General features: G+C 39.5%; 1 protein-coding gene across 8 annotated transcripts in view; it reads right to left on the bottom strand.

Annotated features, from left to right (window-relative positions):
• The window catches only part of ITSN2 (intersectin 2), a 126,211-nt gene that overhangs the window by 80,745 nt on the left and 25,884 nt on the right, over positions 1-19,582 (bottom strand). For 5 of the 8 annotated variants that reach the window (XM_070799044.1, XM_019970622.2, XM_070799043.1 and 2 more), the window contains exons 2-5: positions 16,835-16,898; positions 5,569-5,661; positions 2,405-2,468; positions 1,509-1,672 (exon numbers count right to left, since the gene is read on the bottom strand). In XM_070799044.1, coding sequence (XP_070655145.1) covers positions 1,509-1,672; positions 2,405-2,468; positions 5,569-5,661; positions 16,835-16,865 — 352 coding nt within the window. In that variant the 5' untranslated portion in view covers positions 16,866-16,898. Of the gene's footprint in view, positions 1-1,508; positions 1,673-1,944; positions 2,010-2,404; positions 5,662-8,721; positions 11,017-15,717; positions 15,738-16,834; positions 16,899-19,582 lie in introns of those variants that run through there. The other 3 variants (XM_070799048.1, XM_070799046.1, XM_070799045.1) reach the window with 3 other exon arrangements.

Here is a 19,582-nt window from a genome sequence, read left to right as displayed (position 1 = left end):
GTGAACTGAGGCAATGTCTATTAAGAAGCTAAAATTCTTTTCTAGTATCATGAATAAAACTAAGTAGGCCTTTTCCAACTACCCATTAGTATCCTCAATGAGAGTATGTATCACCTGATTGAATGTGGGTTTTTTTGTAGCGATGATAAATACAGTGCTGTTGCGTTCACACACACACACACACACACACACTCCACAAACTCTTCCCTCCCCCGCAAAGGATGTTCTAAATTCTACATACTTAAGGAAACCCATTTATGCATATACATTATGTGCAGGAAAAAAAGCATGCCATCTGTTTCATTTTTCTTATATGCAACACACGTATGGATTCAAGGACAATTCTTTAAAAGGGACAAAGTGATGACTCATTTGTTTACTAACTGCAGAATACAAAGTATACTATATTAATATGATTACACAATGATTTGGTATTTATCTCTAGAATTCAGTGCAAGAGTGAAAGAATTTAGCATTTTAAGATCTAACATATGGAGTGGAAGACCATGGTTCAGATATAAAGAGATTCTACTTGAATGTTCCAATGAGTGTTCCTCACGAATAATTAGTAAGAAAATGGCTAATCAAAATTAATGGAAGACTGGTGATCTCAGATGAATATGTAAATTAATTAGCACAAAGTTTCCAACTTTTAGCCCTAAATTTGTCTGGCAAATTAACCTTTAAAGAAATTTCTACTAATGTATAATTTATCAGTCGTGTCCGACTCTTTTTGACCCCATGGACTGTAGCCTACCAGGCTTCTCCGTCCATGGGATCTTCCAGGCAAGAATACTGGAGTGGGTTGCCATTTCCTTCCCCAAATTTAAAATTACTCCCCAAATTAAACCATTTTGAACTTAAATTGTTCATATTTTTTGTTATACATACAAAGTATAGAGGAAACTAAATGAGAATAGTATGTAGGATCAGCTATGACTAGCAGGCGGAGAAGGCAATGGCACCCCACTCCAGTACTCTTGCCTGGAAAATCCCATGGACGGAGAAGCCTGGTAGGCTGCAGTCCATGGGGTTGCTAAGAGTCGGACACGACTGAGCGACTTCACTTTCACTTTTCACTTTCATGCATCAGAGAAGGAAATGGCAACCCACTCCAGTGTTCTTGCCTGGAGAATCCCAGGGATGGGGGAGCCTGGTGGGCTGCCGTCTATGGGGTCGCACAGACTCGGACACGACTGAAGTGACTTAGCAGATGACTAGCAGGATCATATAATCTATCATCCAACTGGGAATTATGAAAGGGAGCACAAACCAGATTAGATGCCAGAACAACAGGCATAAATCACACTGGCCCTGGGAAACTGGGACACATGGACTCCCAAGCTATGACAGCGACCTTAACATTTCTAATCTCAGACATGAAAGTTAACTTGGGAGTCCGGGGACGGTCATTTTACACCAACAAATCCTTTTCTGATTCTCAAACATTATGCCTAGGAATCAAGTTTAACTATCAAATATATTGAACTAAATTAAGAAACACATACCAAAACGAGCAGAAATTAATGGAGAGAACATAGGAGGCTGTTTCATAATAGGAGGAAGAACCACTGGCAACTGTTGGCCTTGAAGCTTTAGTTTGATGAGTTTCATCGCTATGGAGAACTCTTGTTGATCCATCTTCCCATCCTTGTTCAGGTCTGATAAAGCCCTAAAAGGACAATGAGGCCGATGGATTGGTACACAGAATCAGCATTACTTTTGTAAATGACATCGCATTTACATGTAGATAATCGCTTAATTAAATGTGAGTGTATAACAAAAAGCTAAAACCTGTACAATAATACTGACCAAAGATAGTATCTAATAAAATACTATGAGTCTATATAGACTCTAGATACCTTTGGGATGAATTCCACTGGTGCAAATGTTAAGAAACTATACAAGAGTAAAATCATTCTAAACAATTTGTTCAATATTTACCAAATGCCTGCTAAGTGCCTGGCCCTCTGCACTGGAGAGAAAGGTGGAATAGGGGTTGATGTTTACTGTAAATACATTAGAAAACCAAAACCTTAGATATTATAGAGAACCATTTCTTTAAGGTAGGAACAAGGGAAGGGTGAGCTAATCTGAGGCTTAAATTATGATGAAATAAATAACTACAAAATAACATAATGAAGGTGGAAACTCTTGCCAAATTACAAAGAAGTGTTTTTCAACAGAAATGTATACATCTCCTTTCTTTACAAATTCTAAGGAAATTAGAACTTTGTCCTACAGAACAAAACCCCAGTTGATTTTCAGTCATTTACTCACTAAAATTTATTTTCTAAAAAGCTGAATACTCTTACTTATTAACAACAGACTACAGGTAAAAACAACTTTATGTTAACACTAAGTATTAAAAAGTTAAGTTCATCTACAAAAGAACACATTTTACCATATTTCAGCTAAAACGGGAGCCGGCAGGCCTGACTGTAAGAAAAAGGTACGGGCTTGATCACCTGAAGGCAATAAAAACAAAATAATCAAACAATGTATTAGTAAATGGAATTACTTTGATGTCTCTGAATAACAAAAATGGCCACTAGTAACAATTCTATTGATTTATTTTAGTTCCAATTATTAAAGAAAATCACATTATTCATCTTAGTTTTCCCTCATAATTGGGGTCTTACTTGATAATAATCCTATCTTGTAAAATTTATAGCTAAAAGCACTATTCCCCAGAAGAGTTCTAAATAAAAAAACACCAGGTTTGGGGAAGGTACTCCTCATGGGTATCTGACAATCCTGTATCTCTTGCCATGTAGGCCAGGAATGTAAGGTCCTAACAGCTCTCTGCCTGGATCAATTCTCAGAATTGGTTTTGCTGTGAGCAGTTTTAAGGGAGGAGGTAATGTTTTCCACTGGAACAGAGAACAAGTTTGCTTTTTGCTTGCTAAAACATGGTGGGTTCTGTGAGGCTGAGTGTTCCTCTTCTTTAACACAACCATGGCAAGTACAGCATCCTTCTGGGCTCTCCGCATGGCCCCTATGTGAACCAGGGGACAAGGGAAACGGATAGAAATGTGCCAATGCTCAGGCTGCCAGCTGTGCTATTACAAAGAGTGTCCTGTGTCTCTGACTTAGGAATTCCGGGTATTCTGCCAGCATTCAACAGACAGTAACAGACCAAATTATTACCTTGTAAGCAGGGTAATCAAATCCCTACCGGGAGAAAAGTTAAGATAGTTATTATTACAGAAGTACAAATAACATTAAACTATAATGGTTGACCCAGATAATCACGATGGTGTGATCACTCACCTACAGCCAGACATCCTGGAATATGAAGTCAAGTGGGCCTGAGGAAACATCACTACAAACAAAGCTAGGGGAGGTGATAGAATTCCAGTTGAGCTATTTCAAATCCTGAAAGATGATGCTGTGAAAGTGCTGCACTCAATACGTGAGCAAATTTGGAAAACTCAGCAGTGGCCACACGACTGGAAAAGGCCAGTTTTCATTCCAACCCCAAAGAAAGGCAACGCCAAAGAATGCTCAAACTACCGCACAATTTCACTTATCTCACACACTAGTAAAGTAATGCTCAAAATTCTCCAAACCAGGCTTTAGCAATACGTGAACCATGAACTTTCAGATGTTCAAGCTGGTTTCAGAAAAGACAGAGGAACCAGAGATCAAATTGCCAACATCCACTGGATCATCGAAAAAGCAAGAGAGTTCCAGAAAACTATCTATTTCTGCTATATTGACCATGCCAAAGTCTTTGACTGTGTGGATCACAATAAACTGTGGAAAATTCTGAAAGAGATGGGATTACCAGACCATCTGACCTGCCTCTTGAGAAACCTGTATGCAGGTCAGGAAGCAACAGTTAGAACTGGACATGGAACAACAGACTGGTTCCAAATAGGAAAAAGAGTACGTCAAGGCTGTATATTGTCACCCTGCTTATTTAACTTATATGCAGAGTACATCATGAGAAACACTGGGCTGGATGAAGAAGCACAAGCTGGAATCAAGGTTGCCAGGAGAATATCAGTAACCTCACATATGCAGTTGACACCACCCTTATGGCAGAAAGTGAATAAGAACTAAAGAGACTCTTGATGAAAGTGAAAGAGGAGAGTGAAAAAGTTGGCTTAAAGCTCAACATTCAGAAAACGAAGATCATGGCATCTGGTCCCATCACTTCATGGGAAATAGATGGGGAAACAGTGGAAACAGTGGCTGACTTTATTTTTCTGGGCTCCAAAATCACTGCAGATGGTGATTGCAGCCATGAAATTAAAAGACACTTACTCCTTGGAAGGAAAGTTATGACCAACCTAGACAGCATATTCAAAAGCAGAGATATTACTTTGTCAACAAAGGTCCATCTAGTCAAGGCTATGGTTTTTCCAGTGGTCATATATGGATGTGAGAGTTGGACTACAAAGAAAGCTGAGTGCAGAAGAATTGATGCTTTTGAACTGTGGTGTTGGAAAGACTCTTGAGAGGCCCTTGGACTGCAAGGAGATCCAACCAGTGCATCCTAAAGGAGATCAGTCCTGGGTGTTCCCTGGAAGGACTGATGTTGAAGCTGAAACTCCAATATTTTGGCCACCTGATGCGAAGAGCCGACTCATTTGAAAAGACCCTGATGTTGTGAAAGATTGAAGGCAGGAGGAGAAGAGGACGACAGAGGATGAGATGGCATCACCAACTCAATGGACGTGAGTTTGGGTAAACTCCGAGAGTTGGTGATGGACAAGGAGGCCTGGCGTGCTGTGGTTCATGGGGTTGCAAAGAGTCAGACACGACTGAGCAACTGAACTGAACTGGTAATTGTTGAGAGGATGGATTCCGAAGTCAGACCTAAAGGTTTCCAAGCCCTGGTATTTATTGTTCAGTTGCTAAGTTGTGTCTGACTCTTTGTGACTTGATGGACTATAGTACACCACACTCCTCTGTCCTCCACTATCTTGGGGAGTTTGCTCAAACTCATGTCCGTTGAGTTGGTGATGCTATCTAACCATCTCATCCTCTGCCCCCCTCTTCTTTTGCCTTCAGTCTTCCCCAGCATCAGGGTCTTTTCCAATAAGTCTGTTCTTTGCATTAGTTGGCCAAAGTACTGGAGCTTCAGCTTCAGCATCAGTCCTTCCAATGAATATTCAGGGTTAATTTCCTTTATGATTGACTGGTTTGATCTCTTTGTTGTCCAAGGAACTATCAAGAATCTTCTCCAGCACCACAATTCAAGAGTATCAGTCTTTGGAGCTCAGCCTTCTTTATGGTCTGACTCTCAGATCCATACATGACCGCACTCAGTCGTGTCCAACTCTGTCAACCCCGTTGACTGTAGCCCGCCAGGCTCCTCTGTCCATGGAATTCTCAAGGCAAGAACACTGGAGTGGGTAGCCATTCCCTTCTCCAGGGGATCCTCCTGACTCAGGGGTCGAACCCAGGTCTCCTCCATCGCAGGCCGATTCTTTACCATCTGAACCACCATGGAACTTATCATTAAATAGTACAAATTGATGGCAGTCAAATTAAAACTAATTATAAGATATTTCATGAAAAGGAGCATATAATCACAAATAAAATAAGAACACAAACCTGTTATGTAACCTCCCGAAGGTTTGAGGTTATCAAACTGCTTGTCATGTTTAGTCCGTTCTTCGGAGGTAATAGCCCACATGTTTGGCCCTCCTAAAACATAAATGAAGACAAAGATTTTATACTGCATATATGAGAATGCTTAAATACAATTCCAGAATGTAAACATGAATCACAAATGCTCCTTTAATGACAGTCCTAATACTGGAGTGACACAAAGAAGAAAGCTCTATTCATAACCATACCAAGTATGGTCCTGACGCTTTTCACTCATTACCCAATTAACATCTACTTGAACAACTGCTGTGTACCACTCACTGGAAATGAGCAACAAGCTAAATACGGGAAATAAAAAGATGAATAAAGTATTGTTCCATCCTTAAGGAAGTCTTACTCTAGAAAATGACTATCAGCACTTACAGTGTTAACCTGTGAGGCATCCTAAAACAGAAACATATACAAAAAGCTGTGCTAATCCTGACTCAGAAGCATCAGTGATGAGCTAACAGGAAAGGTAAGACTGAGGCAGAGCCTTGAAGCTTGGCTTGAATTTTGCCGTGTGAAGAGGAGGGATAAGGATATTTCACAAAACAAGGTCAGAGCATGAGGAGTCAAGGCATGTTCCAGACACTCCCCTGAGTAGACTGATAGCTAAAGCACCACGTGAGTGTGGGAAAGAGGTTAAGAAAGAGGCAGGAAGGACTAGCTTTAAAGGGTCTTAAATAGCATCCTTAGCTGACCTTTACCCTGGAAGTTATGGAGTGTCCTCTGATACATTTTAAAGTAACCTTCTTATTTGAAATCCTTTTAGACTTATAGGAAAGTTGCAAAGATAGTATGGAGCCTGCACCCAATTTCTACTAAGTTAACAATTTACATAACCAGAGTATATTTGTCAAAACACATAAATTAGGACAGGTATACTACTACTCGGAGAAGGCAATGGCACCCCACTCCAGTACTCTTGCCTGGAAAATCCCATGGGTGGAGGAGCCTGGTAGGCTGCATGCAGTCCATGGGGTCTCGAAGAGTTGGACATGACTGAGTGACTTCACTTTCACTTTTCACTTTCATGCAATGGAGGAAATGGCAACCCACTCCAGTGTTCTTGCCTGGAGAATCCCAGGGACGGGGGAGCCTGGTAGGCTGCCGTCTATGGGGTCGCACAGAGTCGGACACGACTGAAATGACTTAGGAGCAGCAGCAGCAGCATACTAGTACTAGCTAAACTAAATACTTCCACCAGCAGGGCTAGCTGGTAAACCCCAACAAATTAGACTCTGGGCACTGGAAACAGCACAAATCTTTGTTACTGAAGATTCTGCCAAGTGGAAGCTTTGGCAAAGGGAAGTAGCCTACTCTGGGTCTGAATGCTTGACCTATGCAGGCCCAGTGACTCTCTGGCCTGATAGTCCCATTTAGGGACTAAACACAAACTCCACAACTAACAAGGTGAGAAGGACCCTCAGAAGCCTTGCTTGTCAAACAGAATGGTATATTCAAGAACAGAAGACAGCCTGGCCCCAAAGGCCAGGCTTTACATGAAAAAGTGGCAGCAAATTCGCTAAGGGGAAACTTTATTCCTACTCTACTGTCTGAAGCAAAGCTACTGGTTCAATGAAATTCCCTGAAATGCCTCAGCCTAGTTCACTTATGGGTCACAACAGCTGGAATTCTGACAGCGTCCACTGGGCTTCCATGACTCTTCAGCCTCAGAGCTAAGCAGAACCAAAGCGAGACACATTTTCTTCAGTGGACAGAACTCAGATACTTGGAATGTTGCCAATGGCCCAGCTGTTTGATTTGCCACCTGGAAAATTACAACTGACAGATTAAAGATACCCTCTTTGGGGCTGCAAGATGGAAACAAATTTTAATTGCTAATTGAATAGTCTGGGTCACTACCGATGGCAAGGGCCCATTCTCTAACTTAGACTGAAATCAAGATTCTGATGGAAGTCTGACTCTGTTTCTGAGGCAGAGGATACCAGTGCATGCCAGAGTTAAGGATTCCTGTCTGGGGAGGGGGTCTCATTACACAGGGCATTGTTCTCTTTTTGGCTCTTGGCAGATGGACTACATCAAACTTTTGATTGCTCTCTAGGGTTACTGGTGTTGACACTTTTTAGGTTACCAATCAGCCTGCTATGTCCATACTAGCGTGGCCCTTAAAACAAACCTGTATCATGATTTTAGCTTTCTGGTCTATCAGCGCTCTGATGCTAATGAATCATTTATCAGAAAAAACTGTTCACAATGCACTGATCGAGTCTGAGTCCACTTTCATAATCTCCTCCTGGTTCACACTCCTTAAAGTAAGATAGTTTGGCCACTGAATGTCCTGTCCTGAGAAAGGGATCATCGTTGTCCCTTGGCTGTTTCCTGGCTAATGATCAGGACTAAAGGGGTTGGGGGAGGGGGTCACAGGTGAATACAAGTCTTAATGTGAAAGTTGAGGATTCTACCCTGATGGTTCTTGGACATGATGCATCTCTATTTCTCCTAGAAACAACTGTGGACAGGCTGTTGGTACATCCTTCAGGTGGCAGCTCGGCTGAACAGAAACCTAAAGGATTCGAAACTAATTCTGGTTAGGGTTTACAAAAATGTCCCTGTCCCTCTTGCACCTAACCATTCTGGATCATTAGAAAACAGTGAAGCTAAAGCAAAACAGGACACTTAAATCTTGTGGCAGTGGAGAGCCCCAAGCTCTCCCCAAGCCCCAAGCCCTGGAGAGAAATACCTTAGATCCCAGAGGCACCAGAAGGGAGAAGCATGACTTTTTCTCTTTCAGAGCTGGCCGGGCAGTCTTCTTCCCCAAGGAGGATGCCCTGGTGAGGCTCTCCTAAACTGCTGGAAGCACCTTACACTGTATGTAACTCTGAGTCTGCCATCTCCCACCAGATGGCTTTGACTGATCCACTCTCAGTCTTAGGCAGACCCTGAACACCTGAGTCCCAGGAGTATGGACTTCTCTGTATACAAAACAAAAACTGAGGACCACGAGGAGGTTGGTACTATATCTGTATCTCACAAAAGGAAATTCTTACAAACCCCATATATCAATATATAACATTTGTCTTTCTCATCCTGTGACATGTTCCCTTTACTTGGACTGCCATTCATATAACCCTCTTCCATTTCAAACTTTACCTTTCAAGGTCCAGGGCATGGGTCATTTCTTCCAGGAGGTCTCTGACACCTGCAGGTCAAATTAATTGCTTCCTCCTCTAGGTTCTCAAGGGACTTCACCATGCTTCTACAGGGCACTTACAAAGGTTCTGTAATTGTTTTCTATCCATCTGTTCTACCACACAATGAGTCCTTGGAGGACAAGAGCTTTGTGTGTTTATCTTTCTATCCTCAGAACCAGCAGAGTATTACAGAGCACACACACTTAAAATTGACTGAGGAATAAATACCTGAAAAAATTAGAAGGAGTAAAAAAAAGTCAGAGAGGCAAGATCATGATTTGGAAAAAGACAAATTCATTTACAAATCTTTCTGGTGTCAATCCTTCACATATAGCTATACTGGCCCTCTGAGGAGGTCTTTAAAGCTATATATTCAAGAAGCACCAACTCACTGGAAAAGACAATATGCTGGGAAAGACTGAAGGCAAAGGAGAAAGGGACGGCAGAGGATGAGATGAGAAAGCGTCACTGACTCAAAGGACATGAATTTGAGCAAACTCTGGGAGACAGTGGAGGACAGAGGAGCCTGGGATGCTGCAGTGCATGTGGTTGCAAAGAGTTGGACATAATTTAGCAACAGAACAACAAACAATTCAGCATGGTTGACAGTCATCTATACTTCACTTCTGATTACCCTTCCAGTTTACTGAGTTTCTACCAATAAGAAACCAAGTATGTTTAGGCATGTAAACTCACACATGTTTGCTGACTACAGTCCATAAAAATCTGCTTTACAAAGCTGTTTCCTCAGGCTTGCAGGATCTCAGTTCCCCAACCAGGGATTGAACCTGGGCCACCAAAGTAAAAGTGCCGAGTTCTAACCACTGGGACACCGGCAAATTCCCTGTTTAACTACAATCTTAAACCTTGTCTTTACGAGAAGATATTTATAGATTAAAAAAAAAAAACAGTCATTTGGGGCTAAGAAATATTAGATCAAATCCATCTAGTGTTTAAAATTATACTGGGCACCTATATTTCAGTGATAGACATTCCTGGAAACAACTGTATACACTCGTCAAAACTCATCAAACTATAAAGAAAAAAGGGTGGAGTATACCTCAATAAATCCAACTCAAAACAAAAATATAACACATCAAACACATGCCTATCACATGACATGTACTCAATAAATTAGTTTCCTTACTCAATCCCAGGGCTTCCCTTGTGGCTCAGAATGTGGTAAAGAATCCGCCTGCAATGTGGGAGACCTGGGTTCAATCCTTGGGTGAGGAAGATCCCCTGGAGAAGGGAACGGCTACCCACTCCAGTATTCTGGCCTGGAGAATTCCATGGACTATATAGTCCATGGGTCACAAAGAGTTGGACGTGACTGAGTGACTTTCACTCACTCAATCCAATCCCAGGGAATGGCATAATTAGGCAGAAGGCAGAGCGTTAAAACCTTTCATAGGCTCTTTTTGTGATAAAGGTATTCTTGCCAGAAAAATACTGAATGTGATGCTTTTTAGTCAGAAACCTTAAGACTATTTTAAATTTGAACAGTCTGGTTGGGGAAGTTTGAGCGGCTCTAACATACTTCAGTGTACATCCCCAGGCAGAGACAGTCCGCTACCCTCAGACTACAGAGAGGTCTGCTGCAGCAGAAGGGTAGTGGTGTCAGTCCCATCACATGGTACTTTCACCTTTCTTTGGTACCTGGCTTCACAGTGGTCAACTCAATCTATCTGGTAATGCTTACTGCTTAGTTCCGCATGACTCCAACCAGAAATTTTGGTACTTTATATACATTCATGCAACTAACATTTATGGGGCAACAATGGTATAAAGAAGAATAAAATAAATGTCTTAAATGAGCTCAGAGATTTTCTAATACTCAAAGGGGCTCCACAAGCCAAGACAGTCATACACAACAATCATGATTAAATATTGTCATGATTAATGTTACTAACAGAACAAAAGAGATGGGAATACCAGACCACCTGACCTGTCTCTTGAGAAACCTGTATGCAGGTCAGGAAGCAACAGTTAGAACTGGACATGGAACAACAGACTGGTTGCAAATAGGAAAAGGAGTACGTCAAGGCTGTATATTGTCACCCTGCTTATTTAACTTATATGCAGAATACATCATGAGAAACACTGGGCTGGAAGAAGCACAAGCTGGAATCAAGATTGCGGGGAGAAATATCAATAACCTCAGATATGCAGATGACACCACCCTTATGCCAGTAAGTGAAGAGGAACTCAAAAGCCTCTTGATGAAAGTGAAAGAGGAGAGTGAAAAAGTTGGCTTAAAGCTCAACATTCAGAAAACGAAGATCATGGCATCCGGTCCCACCACTTCATGGGAAATAGATGGGGAAACAGTGGAAACAGTGTCAGACTTTATTTTTCTGGGCTCCAAAATCACTGCAGATGGTGACTGCAGCCATGAAATTAAAAGACGCTTGCTCCTTGGAAGAAAAGTTATGACCAACCTAGATAGCATATTGAAAAGCAGAAACATTACTTTGCCAAAAAAGGTCCATCTAGTCAAGGCTATGGTTTTTCCAGTAGTCATGTATGGATGTGAAAGTTGGACTATGAAGAAAGCTGAGTGCCGAAGAACTGATGCTTTTGAACTGTGGTATTGGAGAAGACTCTTGAGAGTCCCTTGGACTGCAAGGAGATCCAACCAGTCTATTCTAAAGGAGATCAGCCCTGGGTGTTCTTTGGAAGGAATGATGCTAAAGCTGAAACTCCAGTACTTTGGCCACCTCATGTGAAGAGTTGACTCATTGGAAAAAACTCTGGTGCTGGGAGGGATTAGGGGCAGGAGGAAAAGGGGACGACAGAAGATGAGGTGGCTGGATGGCATCACTGACTCGATGGACATGAGTTTGAGTGAACTCCGGGAGATGGTGATGGACAGGGAGGCCTGGCGTGCTGTGATTCATGGGGTCGTAAAGAGTCGGACGCAACTGAAGGACTGAACTGAACAGAATAAAAATATTCTAAGTCAAATGAGAAGGAATAATTTTTAAGTAGTATTCAAATAATATTCAAATCTGGACACTAAAGCTATGAAATACATGTAATTCAAAGCCAATTTTGAAATAGTTGATCCAATTCTAGCTTTCTTATTTAGAATATATACTAAAAGAACCTTCTAAAGAGTCAACAACTTATTACTTTGAACTTCAAGTAAAGCATATCTTAATCTATATTTATTCATAAGTGTTACAGAAAGGCAGGAAAATCTAAGTTTTGGAGTTGATGTTTCCAATTATTTCCTTAAAAACCTAAAACCTTTTACATTCTCTGATGATTACTTTAGAAATATATTAAAATCCTATCCAATTCCCCCAACTCATCACTAAATTGAGAAAGTGGTATTTTCATAAAGATTTCTGTTGCTTAGTCTCATCTACTGGCTCTGACAAATATATTCTTATAGTCTATATAGAAGGAAAAACACGTTTACAGAACATCAGCTATATGCTAGACCCCATGCAATAAGTAGTGTCATTCCTGTTTTACATCTATGTATACAAACATATGCGTATGTACATATACACACATAAATAAGTTCCACGTGGTTAAGCCACAAAGCTGGGTAGCAGCAGAGCAATATTCTAACACACAGTTCTCAGCATACATGATTCAGATGGGTTACATCCCACCTGTACACTGTAAAAATTAAATGATATCAGAAACAGTCTTCATTGGTATATTTGTTCATTTCAAAATAATAAATGATACACGCTGATCCAGTACTAAGTTAAATCTCTAAAACACAAATGGAATACTGGTCTAGATAGAACAAAAGCCTAACTGTAGGGACTTGAGTAATAAATGCCTGGGTTGTTACATATGCAGTCCCACACTAGAGCTGATTCTACAGGCCCAATGTTCAACAAAAATTTCTTAATTACAGAAAGAGTAAAGAGCTCTAAAATTCTAAAAGGTAATAAAATAAAAGGTTCTAAAAATAAAAATGGTATTTTTTTTCCCTCCTAAGTTACTAGCTGTTTCTTTTCTCTCCTTCTTCCTTCTCTCTTCCAGGTTTTAGACAGAACCACTGTCATGGGCTCCAGAATGTCATACTCACATAACCAGCCTTTAGTACCTCTACAGTTTTGAGGTTGAAACAAGCCATGGTATACTATGATACCAACTGGCAGCAACATGTATCCAAAGTGGCCTCTTGCCTATCACCTTATGGCTCATGTATCATGCCCTCTGTATTTATAATTTCATTAAATTTCTGAAAAGCAGAAAACAAACCTACCATGACTAAAACAGTTTTGGCAAGGATGACTCTGCTCATGCAGAAGACACCAGAAATAAAATTGTAAGTGGTAAAAATATGATGCAATGATCTTTTAGTTCTGTAAGCAAATGGTAAGCACAAAAAGAAAGAATACCCATTCAACAGAGCTTTCTGAGACGTATCTGCACTGTCCAATACGGTAGCCACTAGCCGAGCACATGTGGTTCTGAGCACACTTGGCAGTGTGACTGAAGAACTGGATTTTTAAATTTTACTTAATTATTATTAATTTAAATTTAAATAGTCACATGTACTTAATGGCTACTGTATTAGACAATACAGCTCTAAGAACCAAAAATGTCTTAAAAGTCTGTGGTTAGTCTCAGGATGATAAAGTAGACAGGGCAAAATTTGAGCACTATGTCAGAAATATTTAGACAAACAGCTTGGTCCAGGGAGGGCAGTTAGAGACAAGTTCCAATATTCAGATCAGATCAGTCGCTCAGTCGTGTCCGACTCTTTGCGACCCCGTGAATCGCAGCACGCCAGGCCTCCCTGTCCAGCACCAACTCCCGGAGTTCACTCAGACTCATGTCCATCGAGTCAGTGATGCCATCCAGCCATCTCATCCTCTGTCGTCCCCTTCTCCTCCTGCCCCCAATCCCTCCCAGCATCAGAGTCTTTTCCAATGAGTCAACTCTTCGCATGAGGTGGCCAAAGTACTGGAGTTTCAGCTTCAGCATCATTCCTTCCAAAGAAATCCCAGGGCTGATCTCCTTCAGAATGGACTGGTTGCATCTCCTTGCAGTCCAAGGGACTCTCAAGAGTCTTCTCCAACACCACAGTTCAAAAGCATCAATTCTTCGGCGCTCTGCCTTCTTCACAGTCCAAATCTCACATCCATACATGACCAGAGGAAAAACCATAGCCTTGATTAGACGAACCTTTGTTGGCAAAGTAATGTCTCTGCTTTTCAATATGCTATCTAGGTTGGTCATAACTTTCCTTCCAAGGAGTAAGCGGCTTTTAATTTCATGGCTGCAGTCACCATCTGCAGTGATTTTGGAGCCCAGAAAAATAAAGTCTGACACTGTTTCCACTGTTTCCCCATCTATTTCCCATGAAGTGGTGGGACCGGATGCCATGATCTTCGTTTTCTGAATGTTGAGCTTTAAGCCAACTTTTTCACTCTCCACTTTCATTTTCATCAAGAGGCTTTTGAGTTCCTCTTCACTTTCTGCCATAAGGGTGGTGTCATCTGCATATCTGAGGTTATTGATATTTCTCCCCACAATCTTGATTCCAGTTTGTGTTTCTTCCAGTCCAGCGTTTCTTATGATGTACTCTGCATATAAGTTAAATAAACAGGGTGACAATATACAGCCTTGACGGACTCCTTTTCCTATTTGGAACCAGTCTGTTGTTCCATGTCCACTTCTAACTGTTGCTTCCTGACCTGCATACAAATTTCTCAAGAGGCAGATCAGGTGGTCTGGTATTCCCATCTCTTTCAGAATTGTCCACAGTTTATTGTGATCCACACAGTCAAAGGCTTTGGCATAGTCAATAAAGCAGAAATACATGTTTTTCTGGAACTCTCTTGCTTTTTCCATGATCCAGCAGATGTTGGCAATTTGATGTCTTGTTCCTCTGCCTTTTCTAAAACCAGCTTGAACATCAGGAAGTTCACGGTTCACATATTGCTGAAGCCTGGCTTGGAGAATTTTGAGCATTACTTTACTAGCGTGTGAGATGAGTGCAATTGTGTGGTAGTTTGAGCATTCTTTGGCATTGCCTTTCTTTGGGACTGGAATGAAAACTGACCTTTTCCAGTCCTGTGGCCACTGCTGAGTTTTCCAAATTTGCTTGCATATTGAGTGCAGCACTTTCATAGCATCATCTTTCAGGATTTGGAATAGTTCAACTGGAATTCCATTACTGGGCATCAAAAAAGTTTAACCCAATCTATAACTGAGAATGTATTGAAGGAGAAAACACTGCTCTTGAAGGTTTGTGCTATACATGGATGCTTCTTTCAATAAGATTTTAAACCCTGAACTGGACTCAGATATATATAAGATTATCTTCAATCTTCAGTTACTTTATAAAGTAAGTAGGAAGGTACTACAGTCTGCATTAGCTATCACCTCTTCAGAAGTTTAAAAAATTAGTATCTTTATTCTTATATACTATTCGTAAATTGGAGATGGAAATGGCAATCCACTCCAATTTTCTTGCCTGGATAATCCCTTGGACAGAGGAGAAAGTCAGGCTACAGTCCATGGGTCACAAAGAGTAGGACATGACTTCAGCAACTGAGCATTCCTAAATTATTTGTCCAACATTTTAGACAATTATTCAAATAATCTCTTTTCATTGCTATTATTGAACATATTGTTTGTTTCCAATATTTTACATATAATAGAAAAAGCTACAAAGTGATCTGTAAATGTTCAGAGAATGGAAAAAAACAATGAAGAAAGACCAGGTCTACAATGATTTCTACTATGCTCATTTTATTTATAAGCCTGCTTAACATGTAGGTTGAAGTTTATAACTAAACAATGTATTTACAGCAAATTCCTTAGTATGTGGCATAGAAATTCTCAGATTTGAGTAGAGCACATTATTACCACAATTATTACTCTCATTCTAAACTTACATTTAACACTCATTAAGGAAAAAAAATTCATTTTAAGAAATGGTCCATGGCATCAAATAATCTTTATAATCCCATACCATTTCCAGAGAAGGAGCAATGCTCACATCTGAAAAGGCAAAAAACAAAACAACAAAACCCTTATCTCAAGTCCATCCTTAAATGACAGCATCCTACCACATATTAAAATTTATCTTTACTTTTTATGAAAATAATTCATTTTTCTAAAACTTTTCTAAATGTCACAAGAGCAATCCGGAGTCTTAAGATACACAACATATATTTTCTTTATTAACAATGTACTGATTTGGCCCTATGATTGAAAACACTTAAAAAAAAAAGGAATTGATCAATTGGTAACATTAACACAATCCTATGTGAAGGCTGTGGAATTATTGGTGGCTTTTCCCTCTTTTTTCCCCTAGTGTTCTTTTCAATTACAGTTTTCAGTTCTAATGTTAAAAGAATTATTGACTGGACTCTTTATTTTCTTATATTTATAATTAGCTAATAAAATCTACCTCATAATTAAGAACTCAGCATCTTTGATTACCTTAGTAATTTACAAACATAATGCATTTTCTCAATCATAAATGATACACACAGTAAAAAATACCTATTAAAGGTGAGTAATATATATCTGAGAAACAAAACTTGAATCAGAAAAAAAACCTTGAAAACTTTTTATTATTGAAATAACCTAAACATGTCCTCTAAAATGTTTCCTATTAAGAAACTGTGTGTATAGGTATACACATAACCCTTTATAAAAGGGAAAACAAACTAATTTTATGTGTATATTAATAAATGAATCTTTACTGGTTTAATCACTTTACAATCATCTCATGCTATCAAAAACATCTTTAATATTCTCCACTTATGGCACTATGCTTTCTGTCTTCCAGTTTTATGCTTTAAACACAATGGATGTTTAGGTTACTCTTAACTGCTCAAAGGCAAGCACACACTCCAGATGATACTGCAGACCATGCTTATATTGAGCTTTGGGATTTACTGCATAATATTCTAATAGAAGACACACGCAGTGTTTTGATATAAACTATCTAAATTCTTTAAACAAGAATACTTGAAATTTTGCATTTATAAATTTAAGGGAAAATATCTAAATGAATATTTTATAACTTCTACCAAAATCTCATAACCACTTTATCTCACCACAAGCATGAAGCTACTTACCATTCATTGCTGTGGGAAACTGAGCCATCATGGTCCTGAATTTTCCTTGCTAACGCTCAGCCATCTGCAACATGAAAACATGGTGCCATTAATAATACAGCAAGGGCAGATCACAGCTTAGCACACCTGCTAAGCACCAGGAATGCCTGGCCCCTTCAGCTCACACTTCCAACAGAAAACAGTGCAGAGCTTCGGCTGCTGCTGAACAGGCAGAATTTACAGCTGGGGAAGAGCAGAAGATTTTGTTGGGTAACTGTGCTGCCTTTAAAATAAAACCATTTAACAGAAAATCAGTCATATTTAATGGTAAATACTGAATAAAGAACCTTTGGCATTAAACCAGTTTTGTAGAAACTAATTTGCGAAAGAGGAGGGTTGCTACAACCAGCCAAGAATTTATTCCGGAGAAGTCAACTCTATAAATTAAGTGTACAATAACATGGGAAGTCATAATACTCTTCTCCTTCAAAAAATAAACCCCCCAAAAAACAAAAAAAAACCTCGAGCAAGAAAAATATCCAAAATAAATGTAGCATAGCTGTTTAATTCAGCTCTACAGGTTTATAAAAATGGACTAAAAGTAACTATTAAAACATGTATGTTTATTTATACATAACAAATGTACTAAGGAAATATTCTGCACTAGGAAGAGAAGGGAATTTGGAAATTAACAGCTCTGGGTTCAAATCTCAACTTTATTTTTCTAGCTGTGATCACGAGTTATTTAATCTTACAGAGTCTCAGATTTCTCATCTGTAAAAATAATTGGCATGAGTTTTTATTTTTTTAAGTGTTAAACATAACCCAGTACACTGCCTGACACATTGTGGGTGTTTTTAAAATGACTTAAAAATGGTTTCCTGGGTGTCCAGGAAGGAAGAATACAATATAACTTTGAACCCTGAATTCATCATCTTATTACAAATAAATTCAAAATTTGTTCCAGGAAATCTTGAGGGCAGGACCAATTAGGGCGAGTGAAGACCTAGCAAATTCAGTAATGCACTTAATTAAAACCATGGTTTATAACATTGTAGGAAAACACTACTTTATTAAGACTGCTCAGTAACTCATCTATCTAACCAAATCATTCAAATATTAGTATTTTTAGAAGCCTGAGGAAAAATGTTTGCACAAGCCATCTGAATAAAGAAGGCAAAAAGAGGTGTGCATCGTGGTGGAAGGTGTCCCCAGAAGAGCTGGTTGACTAGCTGCCAAGAAGTGTTACAAGGCACCATAGCCCAGTGAATGCATGGTGCTCAAGGGAAAGATGACAGTACCTGTATAACCGCAAAGGCAGTCACACTAACAAAACAATGGTATATAAAATCCAGTTTATTAATATGCAATGAGTTTTAGTCTTCTGACTCCTAACTTTTCTGTATGTTGCCACGATATACCATCCTCCCTCTCAGAGTGCACACCCTTTTTCTCTAGATGCTAGTATGCTTCACTGCAATGGAACTTGGAACCTTTAATCTTTTTAGGTAGGAGGAAACTTTACTCATGTACAAGTTGGTTTTCTTCCCTCTTTTCTCAAAGGTAATGTGAACTCTAGGTTTGGAGTTGCTTACCATACAGAAAAAGATTATCTAAACTGTGGTGGGGTGGTCAAGAACTCCTAAAGGAGGTACTGTGTTGAGCTTCACAGGTGAGTAAGAATTAGTTATAGCTGTAAAGTTAAGAATTTTGGACTTGAACCTATGTCTGACAAGTCTTAACAGGTTTTAAGGAGGGATAGAGTCCTATTTCACTTAAGACAGTCAATTGTGAAGAAAAGGCTGCAGCAGGAAGAGAGGGGAAGGGAGGAGCGGGAATAAACCAGAGGACCAACAAAGTGTTTACAATAGATAGAACTTCTATGAGAGATGAGACCATGGACTCCCAGAATTATAGTTTGTGACTGGATGAAGCGTGGTGTCAGGAGCTAAATAAAGTCAACACAGAAGGAAGTTTCATAAATCAAGTTTTGACTACAACATCTCCAGATATAGAAATTCTACAAATAAGTAGAACACTTTCACTTCCCCAATTTTAAATTATCACAAGTAATGTTAAACCAAAATAAGCCAAATCTTGCAAAGAAACTATTGATAGATACACAGTAGCTAGGGCCCCTATTTTTATTGAGTCTCTGTGAGAAAATTTTTATATGTGGCAGAAATCCTCCAAAAGCATTACCTACGATGCATTTTATAACTGCATAAAAATGTGTGCATTACCAAAGACAGCTTGAAGGAAAAGCACAGGCTTACAAAAGACAAAGAAGGTATAGGATCCCATAGCCATGAAGCCTTAATCAGTTAGATCTAGGTGTAAAAGTTTATAGATCATCTATCTAGGACATCTGGCGAGTCATCATGTACTCTGAATATAACAGATGCTCAATAATCACAAGTATAATCCTGAAATAAAACCAAAAAGTGAATCAAATAATGTGAAGGGCAAGGAGGGCAGGCAAATCCCCGTAGGGAAGCGAAAGGTACTGGTATTACAGAATATTCTTCACCTGGTACATGGGGGTTAACCACCTGTGCATGCAGGTATCACATTATTATATGTATGTATATAACATCTGATTGACTGTGGTAAAATCTGAATACAGTGGCATCATTTGCTGGAACCAATAAGCTTTTTTTTTTAACTTTATATATGCTATATTCAGGAATTTTAATACAAAATATCATGTTTGCCCAACTATATATAGATTGTTCAGATGACATCTTTTAAAGTTATATATGTGTGTAT

Source organism: Bos indicus, chromosome 11, assembly GCF_029378745.1.
Source record: "Bos indicus isolate NIAB-ARS_2022 breed Sahiwal x Tharparkar chromosome 11, NIAB-ARS_B.indTharparkar_mat_pri_1.0, whole genome shotgun sequence".
NCBI classification, from domain to species: domain Eukaryota; kingdom Metazoa; phylum Chordata; class Mammalia; order Artiodactyla; family Bovidae; genus Bos; species Bos indicus.
This window is presented reverse-complemented; position numbering and strand designations above follow the sequence as displayed.